Source organism: Alligator mississippiensis, chromosome 1 (genome assembly GCF_030867095.1).
Source record: "Alligator mississippiensis isolate rAllMis1 chromosome 1, rAllMis1, whole genome shotgun sequence".
Lineage (NCBI taxonomy): Eukaryota > Metazoa > Chordata > Crocodylia > Alligatoridae > Alligator > Alligator mississippiensis.
Window position 1 is genome coordinate 154,706,036 of NC_081824.1, and position 15,782 is coordinate 154,721,817.

Below are 15,782 nucleotides of genomic sequence, written 5' to 3' on the forward strand. Positions count from 1 at the left end.
CACTGTTCCTTGTCACCCCAGATGGTGCTGGGGAGAAAAGGGCTCTGCCTATTTGCTGTTGATGTCCCCTGATGAGTTTGTAGGCAGCCACCAGGTCCCCCCTCAGCCTCCTCTTGCTGAGGTTGAACAGGTTCAGGTCCCTCAGTCTCTCCTCATAGGGCCTGTCCTGCTGCCCTCTCAACAAGCGGGTGGCCCTCCTCTGAACCCTCTCCAGGCTGGCCACATCCCTTTTCAAGTGCGGTGCCCAGTACTGGACGCAGTACTCCAACTGCGGCCTGACCAAAGTCGCATAGAGGGGGAGTATCACCTCTCTGGACCGGCTTGAGATGCATCTTTGGATGCATGACAAGGTATGACTGGCCTTGCTGGCTGCGGTCTGGCATTGGCGGCTCATGTTCATCTTGGAGTCAATAATGACTCCAAGATCCCTTTCTGCCTCTGTGCTTTCAAGAGGGGAACTCCCGAGCCTGTATGTATGCTGTGGATTCCTTCTCTCCAGGTGCAGCACCCTACATTTGTCTACATTGAACCCCATCCTATGCTCGTCTGCCCACTTTTGTAGTCTGTCTTAATCTATTTGCAACCTCTCTCTCCCTTCAAGTGTGTCCGCCTCCCCCCCACATCTTAGTGTCATCAGCAAACTTAGACAGTGTACTTTCTACCCCCTCGTCCAAGTTGCTGATGAAGATGTTAAACAGTGTGGGCCCGAGGACTGAGCCCTGGGGTACCCCACTGCTCGCATCTCACCAGGTAGAGTACAACCTGTCCACCACTACTCTCTGCGTGCTCCCCATCAGCCAGTTTTTTACCCATCCAACTTTGTAGGCATCAATGCCACAGTCGCTTAATTTATTGATGAGGATGGGGTGAGAGAGAATGTCAAAGGTCTTCTTACAGTCTAGAAAGACTATGTCCACGGCGACACCATCACCCAAGGATTTAGTTACTTGGTCATAAAAGGCAATCAGGTTTGTAAGGCAGGACCTGCCTTTCATGAACCCAAGCTGGTTGCCCCTGAGCATGATCTGCCCTGCAGGCCCCCCACAGATGTGCTCCTTGATGATTCTCTCCAAGATCTTCCCGAGCACCAAGGTGAGGCTTACAGGCCTATAGTTACTAGGGTCCTCCTTCTTCCCCTTCTTGAAAATTGGGACCACGTTAGCCAGTTTCCAATATGAATTAAAACTTTCAGAAAATGTACCATCCTTCATTTCAGATGTCAAATGGACTACTTCAAACTTCCTTTGATAATATAAACACTATACAGAATTGATAAGATAGATATATATTATTGTACTCCAATCACACAATTTCTCTTTAAAATGCAGATAAAACAACATTTTTGAGGAAGTTGAGACACAATGTTAAATGCACTTCTAAAAGGTATTTAGCTACTACAATAGTGAAGGCCATGTTAAAACTAGAATAGATAAAATTCTATTACATCAAAGATATTCTAGTTTTTCTAGAATATGGCTAAGTTTTGCCCTTGCCAGAAAACTTGATATGAAGTTAATTTCTCAGCTTCATCATTATTGTTTTATGAGCATCTGTGCATGGGACTTGCAATATTTAACTTAGAATAAACATGGGTTATTCCACATTTTTGTTATATTAGAAAACCCTTAATATAAATAATAAAATGAGAGCTCCTTTTATTGTGTCCTGGAAGGATACATAGGGTATTGTAGAGAGCAAAGAATATTTTACTGAGCTTTTAGGTTTAATTTTATCAAATCTCCCAGAATTCAGGGGGTTCAAAAGTTGGGGTTGGGCTTATTTGATTATATTTTCTTTCTCCATTTCTGGATGAAAAGAAGCTATTGTTTAATTCCTTGGCATCATTCCCCGTTTCTCTAAAATCATTCAGTAAAGATGCGGTTAGTTTTGCATTGTGAAGCATCCCCTGTCCCTTTGATTCCCCTTTCCTCCAACATTCCAACGCTAATTGTTAAGGTACATTTGAAAGGAAATAATGTAATGCAACATTTAGTTTGTTGCTGAGGTAAAAAAGGCTAGCCTTATATTTGTACCTTTTGGGTTGTAATTGCATATATTGCTTCTGTTCTTAATAGGGTACGTTTCCTACTTGGAGGCCGCCATGGAGAATTCAAATTCCTCCCTCCACCTGGGTATGCTCCTTGCTTTGAAGCTGTTCTGCCAAAAGAGAAGCTAAAAGTAGAACAGAGTCGAGAATACAAACAAGACCGCAATGGCACAAAAGACCTGTTGGGTCCAACCATCTCTCTGTCACAAGCAGCCTTCACACCAATTCCTGTAGATACTAGTCAGGTAAAAGATTTAAATATTTGCATTCTTGCTCAGTTGCAGACTTTGCAGGCAGTTTTGTTAGATTTAAATTTATTAAGCTTGCACCTTGTCTTAAACTTGTGGGTTTTCCTTCTGGTAAAGGTGTAACAGCCAGGGTTGGTGTTCTGGGTAACAGGGGCTTGGCTGGCTGCTGCAGTTGGGTCAGCAGGGGCACTGGTTGCCATTCTTGTGTCCCTCCTAAGTTGGTGCCACAGGCTGGTGCCTTAGTCAGTTGTTGCTCATATTACGTTGTGTTTGGTACAGTTCATTCCACATCTTCAGGTAAATGCTTGTTTTATTTCATACTTCATGTCAGCTAGGTCTGAGTTAGTTGTGGCATTTCAGCAGTTGCCACTATGTCATTATTGAACTGTTTATTGCTATAGAATTTTAAATGTAAAGGCTGGAGACCATGTTAGACTCAGCGGGGACTTCTACACACGCACTTAACTGTGGACTTCACTAATTAGCTCTGCAGTTTCTTGGCAATCTCTCACAGTCCAGGACAATAGTTTTCCAAAGCTGTTTTCATGGAAGATGCCTCTGCATGACTTCTTTTATCGTAGAACACTGCTGCCCATCAGCTTCCACATGGCTCTTGACAGACTGGGACCCTGATCCAATGGCAATGAGACCAACAAAACTCATTCTGTTGCCTTCATCCACCTTCACAGCTATTGAGCTTGTAACATCTCCTTCAGCCTGCTCTACTGTTAAGGACTTGTAGACCCATGGTTGGGGACTGGGCAGGCTTATGTTAGTGGGGACCTGTGCTTGCCATGTCACAGCACTTTCAAAGGATATATGTGGTTTTTCAGGAGGGAAAGCATTGCCATCTAGTGTCCTAACCACATCTTGGTGGTGCTGCCACTGCTTGGTCCATGACTGCTAATTTGTTAGTTACCTCTGCTTATTTCACAGGTAACCTTCTCTGAGGGTCATTCCACTATCTGCCACTTGTGGATACACAGGGTAGCAGTACAGCCCTGCCCCGCAGTGCTCCATAGTAAAGTGTCACTTTCTACACATGCACTATTATTAGGCTGTAATAAACAAATTAACTTCAATACAGGATAGACTTGACAGCAACAGAGAGGTGTCTCCTAGCTGTTAAGGAAGGGATTGTGTAGAGGAAAATACATTGCAGCTACTCAACATGAGTAGACAGAACTCCTAGAATCTTCTGGATGACCCCCAGATTGGCTCAAATACCTGTTTTGCATGCTAATTAGCATGCATTGGAGAGGTGTCCATCACATGTATAGGCGTCCATTGTTGGTTTGCTGTGTGTAACCAATAAAGCTTTGCTTGAGCTTTAATCAGTCAGATGTGCCATGGTGCAATCTTTATAACCTCCCTGGCCCAGTCCCATCTTTGAGTGGTAGTAATTTAAGTTCTACTGTAACAGATAGTAATGTCTGGGACAAGTACTTTCCTGTGGTGGAGTTATTGACTGCCAAAATGCAAGCATAGACTGTGATCAGGGCTGGCTGGGGCATGAGGGTGCTAAAGTGTCTGCCAGCTAGCTCCTCACTGTATTATTCTCATGCCAGTCAGACCCTCCACAGCATGTTTATCTAGGGTGGAGCTGCCTCAGGCTGGCAGGTTGAATTCCTGGGTCCCTTGCCAGCTGGGGCTGCGCCTGGAAGCAATACGGTCCGGCACAAACAGTGCCGGGGTTTATTCAGGCACATTAATAGTGCATGTAAATGCACTGAGTGAAACAGGTTCAGTAATCTTTCTTCACTGGGATTTTAAGATAACTGAGAACAGAATTAATCTCGCTCTTGACGGCAAATGATATACATAAAACTTGCATTAACAATTTGCTTCTTTTGCAGCTTTATTTTTCCTTAAGGAATAATAATTTAGAAACTTTTGTGATCCCCCCCCCCACAAAAAAAATGTTTCAATCTGTCCCAGTAACTACAAAACAAAATTGTTTTATTTTTGTTTTTCACTGTTAAAGTGGTTGTTTTTATTCCTGTTGAAATTCATAGGAATGTTTCCACTCCTGCTCTGACCTTGGTATGTCCTCCAAATGTTAGCTGTAGGAAGATGATAAAGATAAAGAAGTGTTTTTGTAACATGTAAGCTGTTGAGACTTTATACTTCTACATTTCTCAACTACTATATCTTATCCAGTTCACTGAAAAATGAAACATCACCAAAGTATCAGAACCTAAGTGATTTTGAAGAGAGCTTGGCCTGTCATTTTTGGAAGAAAACAGATTATTTATATATATTCATAAAAATATATAAATATCAATACAATTAATGCTATTTGTTTTCCCTGGTTACCCTTACATAAATGTAAAGATTAAAGTGCAAAGAACTTCTGATTTAGTTTAATCAGTAAAAAATGTATGATCCTTATTATGCCTAACTTATTTTATTCTAATTAGATATACTAATAAAGTTGGTTGCGAAAGTACATATCTGGATGGTATAGTAGTGCAATTTATTTGATCATGTCTCTTTCTTACCTCTTTAGATTGTATTACCTCCTCACCTGGAAAGAATTAGAGAAAAATTAGCAGAGAACATCCATGAACTTTGGGTCATGAATAAAATTGAACTTGGATGGCAGTATGGCCCTGTATGTACCTTTTAAATGTTCACATTCATCATCTCACACTCTTTAGCTGGTAAACCATTGTTCTACTCATTGTCTAGGATGGTGACATTTTGATCAGACTGGATTTCCTCCATGGCTATAGTGGAACATTCTTGGAATTCAACTGTAATTGTATGTCTTTAAAACAAAGACGTTAGTCCAAATCCTGGGTTCCATTAAGACCACTTTATGCTGTGTTTTAATGCCTGGCTATGTGGGGATTAGAAACAAACTAGCTGATTCATTCTCACTTTCTGATGAACTGATGACATTATTTTTATAGCTGATTCTAGTTCCTCACCTTGCTTTTGCTTTGGAAAGCATACAGTCAGGGAAAGAGTGGGGTGGTTGGAGCAGCACAGTGTTTTTTTTCTGTGAAATACCTCTGTGATTACTGCAGTGGGGTGCAACATAGAACAGGTTTAAGACTTTTTAACATATGGTTAGAGCTATTATGGATTTCTTCTGGGAAACTTTATGGGTTGTCCAAGGATCAGGCTGTTCAAGGCAGGTACTCCTTGGCTCACCCTAACACCTTTGCCTACCATGAACCTCCTTTAGCCACAGTGTTGTAGTGTCTCACAGCAGCCATGAAAAAGCACTTCTGAAGGTTCTCAAGGCAGGAGAGTTTGTGTCATTTAGGTAGTCTTTATACCTATTTTCCTGCTCCTTTCCATGATGCATAGAAGGGGAGAAAATCTGTCTTCTGGCTTCATAAAATGCAAATCCACCCAACAATATTTATTGGATATTTTAAAGTCAGCTGAACAATACTTAGTCACATAAGCTAGTTATGTAGAATACAAATGGCAGTGGTTATGCAGACCTACTTATGGAAGGAAATGCTAATCTATAGAGATTTGGATTCTTCAGAGAAACAGACAATAAATTGTAATAGTTGGGTCCTATATATATAGGAAAACAAATTTTTCACTAGCAGTACTGCGTCAGTAAAGGAATCCCTATTCTTATTACGCTCAAATAACACCAAAAATACTGTAATCTCTGTAACATCTGGATTTGTCATTTTTTTCTGCTTTCTCAGTTTATGAAAATACATAAAAATATAAGGAAAATTTATTGCACTTGATGCAACCTGATGAACCAGACAATTTGTTTAGAAGTCACAAAAAATTATTGGTACAGCTTCCTGCCAATACATCTGATAAAGATTGTTTTAATTACTATAAATTTCAACAATTTAGCAGTCAGATCAGACTAAGAAATTGAGGACAGATTAGATCTGGTTAATTGAGGAGCCAAACCTATCTTTCATTTGTAAAATTAAATAAAAGTATTTTAAAATATATATAAATATTGCTTTTTTTAGAACAAGTATTATGTGACTTTGTATTTCAGTAAAATGTCTAAGTAGTTTTAAAAAATAAATGACATGATCTTCATAGCAGCTTTATAGAGGTAGGTAGAGATTATTAGCCCCATTAAATAAGTTAAAAATAGCTAAGTACAAAAGGATAAATGGTCTGATCATGTCTCCTTGGAGGTGCCATTGGTACCAGATGAGTAGAACACATTTCTGAGATCTGAAGTCTTTAAATGTTGGTGGCAGTAAGACAGTTCCTTCTAGCCTCCAACCTAAATTCCACAGCTACCTCTTGAGGCTGTTACTCCAATTCCTGTCCCCTACAGACACAGAATAAAATCCATCTTCATCCTCTCTATAATCACTCTTCAGGTATTTAAAGACCGTTATCAAATCTTCCCTCAGACTTCTCTTCTCCAGACTAAATACCTGTAGTTTTATTCAACCTCAGCTCATAAGTGTTGCCTTCTAGGTCCATAACCATTTTGGTTGCTAGAATCTTTCCAAATTGTCCACATCCTTATTGATGTGTGGGACACAAAACTGGGCACAGTATTCCAGGGAAGGACATTCCAGTGCTGAATGGAGTGGAAGAACACTTGATTTGCAAGTGACACTCCTGCTAATATAACCCAGTATACTTTGTTTTGCGGTGAAAGCACACACATGGCTCATTTTCAGTTTAGGGCCTTCTGTAACACCCAGACTCTTTTTTGCAGTACTGAAGCCTAACCAATCACTCCCCAATCTGTATTTGTGCATGCAATTATTCCACCCCAAGTTCAGGACTTTGGACTTGTCTTTGATGAATTTCATCTGGTTAATTTCAGACCATTTCTCCAGTGGATCCAGGTCATTCTGGATCCTAGCCCTGCCCTCCAGAGCATCTGCAGCTCCACCCAACTTGGTGTCATCTGCAATTTTGCTAAGTGTGCAGTCTATCCCATCATCCAGATCATTAATGGAGTTATGAAATAATACTGCACCAAAGACAGATTCCAGGGTGAACCTCCCTTGATACCTTTTCCCAACTAGACATTGAGATATTGGTATCGACTTGTTGGATCGTCGTGCTCAATGGAACGTGGAAACATTACTCAATTCTTTTGTCTAGTGTGTATCTTAGCTTGTTAATGAGAATGTCCTGAAAACAGTGTCAAAAATCTTGGTAAAGTCAAGGTATATTACATCCATTGCTCTTCCTCCATCCTCTGAACTTTATCAAGATTGATTAGGCATGACTTGTTGAATTAATCCATGCTGGCTGTTCTTGATCCCCATTTTTTTCTAGGAGTATCACAATGGATTCCTTGAGGACCTGCTCCATTATCTTTCCAGGTATCAAGGTTAGGCTGACTGGTTTGTAATTCACTAGATCTTCCTCCTTCCCTTTCTTAAGAGGACATTGTATTTGCCATTTTTAGTCACTGGGGACCTCACCTGTTCTCCATGAGTTCTGAAAGAGAATAGTCAATGGCTGTGAAATTACTGCAATCAATTCTTCCAGTACCCTAGGCTGCATCCCATCTAGCCCTGAGAGCCTGAAAGAAACTAGCTTTTCTAAGTAATCTCCAATCTATTCCACTATTCTGAGCTGTATACCTCCTTCACTATCTTTGCAGACAGCTGCCCTCATCTGGTAGCTGACTCCATTTGTGCAGACTGAAATGAAACAGGATTTAAATACTTCAGCCTTCTCTGCATCTCCATAAAAAAACCTGTGGCTTCTTTGCCCTTCTCTTGTTCTTGACAAACTTGTAGATTTCCACTTTCTTGCCTTTTATGCCTTTGCTAGCTGCACCTAAAATTGTGCTTTGTTCTTAATTTTCTCCCTGCATGCCCACTCTTAAACTCTTCTCTAGTACTGTGACCAAGCTTTTACCTATTGTGAGATTCCATTTTGAGGTTCAACTCTTTGAAGTGATTGCTGTCTGGGCAGGCTGGTCTCCTGTTGCACGTTCTTCTATCACATTGATAAGATAATGTCACACTTCTGAGAAAAAAAATGCTAATTAAAATGTTCTTATTAAATATGAAAGGTTGTAATGCATTTTAGGGGTTGGATAAAAGATCAGACAGTGGCATAATTTTACTTATCACACATCATCTAGAACTGAGGGCTACATTTTCATTTACGACCAAAAATTCAGAATAAATTGGCTTTAAATGTGGCCATATTCTGAGGTAATGGAATCCTCCTGCTTCTCTACCTAAAGCAAACATGCAGTGTAGTTGCACAGCTACCATATGTGTAGACAACTAGTCCTCCAGGTCGTAGAAGGATTATAAACATCTGTTGACATATCTATGCTGCTTTTGACTGTGCTAGGACATCTTGCTGTGCAAATGCACTCCATGCACTCTTCCTCACTCTGCATGTACTTAGTGCCAAAAAAGTATCCACCATTCAACCATCATTAGAGAAGTTCTTGGCATGGGTGTCTGAATATGAGAGCCTGAAAGCAGAACTGGGCATGAGGCAGATAGCAGCTAATTTGCGGGTTTTTTGGCATTTAGTGATTACAGAACAGAACTGGAATTGACTCACCAGCGGTCAAGTCTAAGTCCTTTCCTCAACTATTATTTACCTCTAGCTATTTAACAAAACTGAACATAAAAAGTGGAAAACTTCAAATCAAGAAAATTACTCTGAGGGTCTTAATTAAATCATATATCTGTATGCAGAAGGAGCTTCTGCATGAAGCTCTCCATTTCCATATGCTCAGTCACCCCATAACAGATGCTACATAAATCTTTCTTTAAAACTTTGGTCTTTTCTGATGAAGAAGTTGATCACTGGAGCGTACTTCAGGTGACACTAAAAGAAGCAAATTGTTTGCCCCCATCAGGACCATGAAAATTAGTTCTCATCTGCATTAGTTGAAGCGCTCTTGAAGAATCCCAGAGATGGCTGCAACAGAGGAAGCCACTGCTGTTGTAGGACCTATAAAGCCATCCTGCTAAGTGAACACAGTGTAGGGGCAGAGAGGCTTTGTACGGATGGTCCATGCTGTCCTGAGAATCATCTTTCTGTTTAGGGCTAGATGCCAAAGATTTTGCTGGAGGAAGCTTTTTTCAAGAGGTCCCCGCCCGCTTTCCCCCAAATGTTTCTGTATTATCAGTGACACATTTCTCATACTTATGTCTGTTTCAAAGACTGGCATCTTTCAGTATCAAATATTTCATTTTGGACATAAGCAATATTTTTAAAATTTCTATTAACAAAGTTATTGAACTGCCAAAGAGAATGTTTAAGTTCCTGTATTCCTTGTAACTTGCTTGAAAAAAAACCTGAAGTAAGTTTGATTTAAAAAGTACTTTCAGTCAACATGCTATTATACTTTTTATACAACTACTTTTATCCAATAATTCCAAAGTAAACTAACTAATCAAACCTCAAAATAGCCCACTGAAGTACACAGGCATTCTATTCCTTTTTTTCTAATGGAAAAAGACTAACTGAGAGGGTGTGATTATCATGTGCTCAAGCGATTTGCAAAGCTGAAAATGTACTCACAATTGACTGCTTAAATTGAAGGGTTTAGTAAATGACTCTTATTGACTCCCTAGCATCACTGTAATCAAAATAAATTAATATGCCAATCTTGCATGTGTTCTGAATACTTCTGCCAGCTGATATGCTGCTGACCATCTTCTAATCATTTTAAGAAGCATAAATTGAGTGATCTTTAGAGGGGATATTTGTCTTTTGACTATCCATGCTTGCATGGCATGATTTTCAGTATTATGCACATAGGTTTAGCTAGTGGGTATCATATACAAATTTTTACATGCTACATTGAAAAAGGATTAAAAACAGTCTCTAAAATATTTGAACTTTTTATGGCTCAGTCTGTTAAAATCTACTTCTACCTTCAAGGTTGAAGTGACCTCTGAATAATAATTTTAAGTCAGTCTCAGCTGCTTCTTTCTGTGTGCTGTTTTGAAGGACTGGGTAATAAAATGTGCTTATATTTCACTTTAGATATGGTTTTTTGACTGAGTACCAAAATCTGCCTCAGCTGAGCCTGTAATTTTACTCCAGGAACATCAAATTGTACCAAAGCACTTTTCTGTTTTGAGGAGAGTGGTTTTGTTTTGTGTTTTAAAAACATAACTGTAATTTTTAAAGTTCATTTAAACTCACTTTCTTATTATCCTGCAGGTGAGAGATGACAACAAAAGACAGCACCCATGCTTAGTGGAATTTTCAAAGTTGCCAGAGCAGGAAAGAAATTATAATTTACAAATGTCACTTGAGACACTGAAGTAAGTTTCTACAAACTACAGTCTTAAATTAAGTCTCTTTTCATGGCACTTTCCTTGTATTTGTATAATAATCTCCTCTTTGGATGGGGAAGTTCTGTTTTTAACTAAGGCACAAGGAGTGAGAAGTGGGTTCAATATGTATTTCACAGCACTTGAGGGAACACTCCATTTCTAACTTTTGATTTTTCTTATTCTAAAATAACTGCTTTAATTTATCAAACTTCAAGAGATGATGCCACCATCTTTGCCTACAGTTTTGGGCAGAGGAGTAGGGGTGGATTAATTTATAGAAGCATGATTCAGAATCTGAAATGCGGAAGGTTTTCTAGCAACATTCAATGAACAGTAATAGTATCCCATTCAGTATTGGGTTAGGTCACAAATATTAGTGTTCCCTACATTTTTCAGGCCCCGGTCTATAGTTCCCTAATCTAACTCAGAAAAAACAAAGTGGTTGATTATATATAACTGCATATTGCTTATTTTATTTTAGTGTTGTTATTACTTAAAATTTATAGGCCCAATGGATTAAGCAAATGGAAGATCACTCTGTAGCATTTGTCTCCATGCTGCTCTTTTAAGGCATCTAATCACTGGCCTGCTCCTTACTGGGGACATTCCAAAGTGCTAATTGCATTGTACTTTGGTGGCTTTATCATATAGACATTAATTCTCTAGGCACTTGAATGAGATTGTCAGATTCATTTCATTTCTGCAAGTCTGCAGAAGTGGAAGCATAGTACATTAATCCACTCTATTTAGTACTATTGCTGTAGTGATTTGAATTGGAAACTACTTTTAGTGCAGCTTGAAAACTCCTTTATCCCCCACCTCTTCCCCCCCCCCCCCCCCCCCCAAATCAGTTAACATGTAACAGGGTCCACCTTGAGAGGCTGCTGTGGCACCTGTAGTGACTGCACTACATCCTTTCTCCTGCTTCAGCTCCCCCAATATGGTTTCGACTTCTCACCTAACATGCCTCGATATAAAAGTTTATACACTTAGTTATATCCTTAGACCAACATGGCTACAACCTAAACCCCTGCAACATGGAAGATATCGAATTCAGCCGTCTGAAAAGGAAACTGTACAACATGAAAAAGAAAGAAGCCAGACTCAACAGCGACATATATTTTCTAAGCCTTTGCAAGAAACACAACTTCATTCCCCGAGGACTAAACATCTACAATCCCCTGACTACTACACACAACTCCAAATATGCTGCACAGCTATGCAGAAGAACTTCAGAGAAAATTAGAAATCATCTACTTCACCTACTCTACTCCAAAAGAGACCAACTCAGGAAGGAAATCGTCATACACTACAACAACTTAAAAGATAGAAATCCATGCATGTTCCTTGACCATATACAGCAGATACAAAGAGACTACGAAAAACTTTCTACAGCATTCATCCTACATAAAAAGAAGAAATGGGACAAATTACTCCAAGAATAAGCTCCCCAGCCACAAAACAACCATCAGAGGAACAACACCAACACCTTACGACCTTCCAACCTCAGACTTGATGAAACTGCAAGCAGCAACCAACCCACAAATATTATCAATCTCTCCACACACACGCTTACCAAAACTGAAAAATCTGTCCTTTCTAAAGGCCTACATTTCTGTCCATAAAAATTCCTAATAAAATACTTCAATGTGGAGAACTAGAAGAATTCTTCTGACGCCTGCGCCTCAAAGAATATTTCCATGACCACGCTGAACCCACTCCCAACGACAACTCATCCTCTGACAACATTCAAGAAAAGATCAATGCCAAAAAACCCCAAAAAACATCAGATTGGACACCTCGCAGTAGACGAAACCCTAACCTTGACCGCTACATTGACTACTTCAGGGAAAGAATAAACAATGAAATAATCAGCAACACGCGCCACCACAACAACCTCTCCCTACCAGAGAAAAAGGCCATAGAATCTCTAAGATCTAACCACCAAATAGTAATAAAACCAGCAGATAAAGGAGGAGCCATAGTCATCCTAAACCATGAGGATTACATAAAGGAAGCCAACAGACAGCTCTCTGACACCACCTACTACAAAGAACTACAAGAAGATCCTACTCCCCTTTTCACCAAAAAACTCAACAATACCATCAAATCATTTCCACCGAGATTACAAGAAAAACTACAGACCTTGATCCCCCCACTACCTAACCCAGGGACTTTTTACATGCTCCCTAAAATCCACAAACAAGGGAACCCTGGCAGACCTATCATATCCAACCATGGGACCCTAACTGAGGAAATATCAGGTTTTGTTGAATCCATCCTAAAACCGCTTGTCACCCACAGAGCAAGTTTTGTCTAAGACACCACAGACTTGCTACGGAAACTTAAAAACATAGACCACCTTCCCAGCAACACACTCCTAGCCACCATGGACATTACCAGCCTATACACCAACATCCCACACCAGGATGGCATCCAAGCCTGCCTTACATATCTACAGGAACAAGATTACAACCCAGAATACAGACCCAAAGATATCACTGAGCTTATACACTTCACCCTCACACACAACAATTTCACTTTTAATAATCAACACTTCCTCCAGACGATGGGAACAGCTATGGGCACTAAAATGGCCCCACAGTATGCCAACCTTTTTATGAGCCACCTGGAAGAAGACTTCCTCAAGAACTGCACCATCAAACCCTTGCTGTACTTACGATATATCGATGACATCTTCATCATTTGGAGTGAGAACCGGGAATCTCTAATTGAGTTCCACCAGAAATTCAACAGTCACCATCCCTCCATCCGACTTTCTTTAGAATACTCCAGCACCAACATCCCCTTTTTAGACACAATGATCAGTATCCAGAAGGGTAAAATACAGACCACAGTATACAAAAAACCCACAGACCAACACACATATCTGCACAAAACCAGCAATCACCCGAAACACACCAAAAAAGCTGTGGTATACAGCCAAGCCCTCAGATACCACCGCATCTGTACTGAAGAGAACACCCGGGATTGCCACCTCACCAATCTTAAAAAGGCTTTCACCCAGCAAGGACACTCCTCCAGAGAGGTAGATCGCACATTTGAAAGAGCTACCTGGATACCACGTGAAGAACTGCTGCAGTACAGAAGAAAAACACCCACAAATCGCACACCGCTGGTTATGACCTATCACCCATCCCTTGAACCTATACGGAAAATCCTCAAAAAATTGCAACCCATATTAGAAAAAGACCCTATTCTTAAAAAGATCTTCCCAGAGCCACCCATCCTAGCTTTCAGACAAGCACCGAACCTCGCCAACCTCATCACAAGAAGCAAACTTCCTCAGCCCCAGAACACACCAGAAGGATCCAGACCGTGCCATGACAAGAAATGCAAAACCTGCCCCCACATCTCCACCACCTCCACTATTACTACACCCCACAACAGAGCCGTCAGCATCCCAGGATCTTACAGCTGCACCTCCAGGAATGTAGTATACCTCATCCAATGCACCAAATGCCCTGATGGAAGATATGTAGGAGAGACCAGACAACAACTGCGCACCAGAATGAACGCACACCGGAAATCCATCAAAGACAGAAATACCCAATTACCGGTGGGGGCACATTTCTCACAGGAGGGCCACTCTCTCTCCAATCTCTCAGTCCTGATCCTCAAGGGAAATTTACACAACACATCCCAGAGACGAGCCTCTGAGCTCCATTTCATCAACCTCCTGGACACTAGAGATCAGGGACTAAACACAGACATTGGATTTTTGATACATTACAGTCTGCCTGGCAACTGACTCCCCAGCCCAGCCCAGCCCCTGGCTTGTTTACTTTTCATTCCATCCAGGAAGAGCACGCAGCAACTGCTGCAGTGTCCTTAGCCTGACGAAGGGTTTTTGAACCCGAAAGCTTGCTTAATACCTATTCTCCGACCATTTGGGTTGGTCTAATAAAAGATATCAAATTCACCCAAGGAACCTTGTCTGCCTATACACTTAGTTGTATACTTTCAGAGGCCTGGATTTGGTCTTTTGTGCCTTGCTTCACCTTGCACATCATTAGGCTGCCAATCTGCCTAATCATCCAGCCCTAACCTGAGCAGGACTCCCACTCTTTGTCTCCATCTGCTTGTCCTTTCCTCTCACCAACAGGCTACCTTCAGGGCCCTCACTTTCACCTGTCCTTGGCAGGCTACCCTTCAGAGCACTTGCCCCTCTTAGGCCTTCTTCAGGAACTGGTCCCCAAATTCAGGGTGCATCCCTGGCATCCATTGTGATAGCACCTCTCCTAGGGCATCCCTTCATGGCCTCCATCCTTTCTCATAGCTATGCCCATGTGTCACAAGTCTTACTCTAATTCCCTTCACTGGGGCCTCTGGGCCCTTGGCCACATCTTAATGTCAATTCACTCAGCCCATGAAGTTCCTGACCCTTGCAGAGCTGCTTCCTCACTATCTTATTCCTCTGGATCCTTGATCTTTGCAGGGTTCAAAGCACAGAGGGCCTCCCATGTATCCCTGTGGCCTCCAACTGCCCCTATAGTCAGAGCCAAATCCGAGTTAACACAAACCCAAAGCAGAAACAAAAAATAAAACTTATTTTGCTGTACGCTGCTCCCTGCTGAGTTCTTTCACTTGTGGGAATCTGGGCCAGAATAGGAATTAAAAATGTACGCAATGTAGTAGCTCACCATGACTTGAAAACAGTTGATGCTAAGGGGCACTCAACGCTGAAGGGGACTGCATGTACTGGGCACCACTGTGCATTTTATTCAGATGGACTGTGTTAACCTATTCTTGTGGGAGGTTTCCATCAGCATGTTTCCCACTGTGGGCCATGTGTTTTTATAGTCATTCTCAGTGTGCGATGCATTTAATCAACTTCATAGTTGGCTTCCATTACTGAACAAAGTTGCTTTTGGCAGCAGCTTAATGGTAGAACATGTACTTAATGAGATTTTCTTGTTAGCAAATGTAAGGTGAGGCTTTCCCCTCCATACTAAATAGTAGGCCTATGCGAAGCTTACGTCACTGATTTGATTTGGCAGAGATTTGGCCCAATTTGGTGGCCAAATCTCCGAATCCAAATTGAATTAGGAGACCCTTTAATCTCTCCAAATTGAATCGTAACCTTCTGAATTGATTCGGAGAGATTTGGAAATATTCGATGATTCAGACATAGACACAGCTTTAAATGTTTTTTCTACATACCTCTAGGTACCAGATGGCTCCTGAATGCCGAGATGGTGGGGTGGATGAAGTATCCCAGAGGAGCGC

General features: G+C 41.0%; 1 protein-coding gene across 1 annotated transcript in view; it reads left to right on the forward strand.

Moving 5' to 3' along the window:
• RYR2 (ryanodine receptor 2) overlaps nucleotides 1-15,782 on the forward strand; it is an 875,416-nt gene that overhangs the window by 480,864 nt on the left and 378,770 nt on the right. The window contains exons 20-22 of the mRNA XM_059715710.1: nucleotides 2,076-2,292; nucleotides 4,805-4,909; nucleotides 10,417-10,520. Of these exons, the coding sequence (XP_059571693.1) occupies nucleotides 2,076-2,292; nucleotides 4,805-4,909; nucleotides 10,417-10,520 (426 nt within the window). The remainder of the gene's footprint in view (nucleotides 1-2,075; nucleotides 2,293-4,804; nucleotides 4,910-10,416; nucleotides 10,521-15,782) is intronic.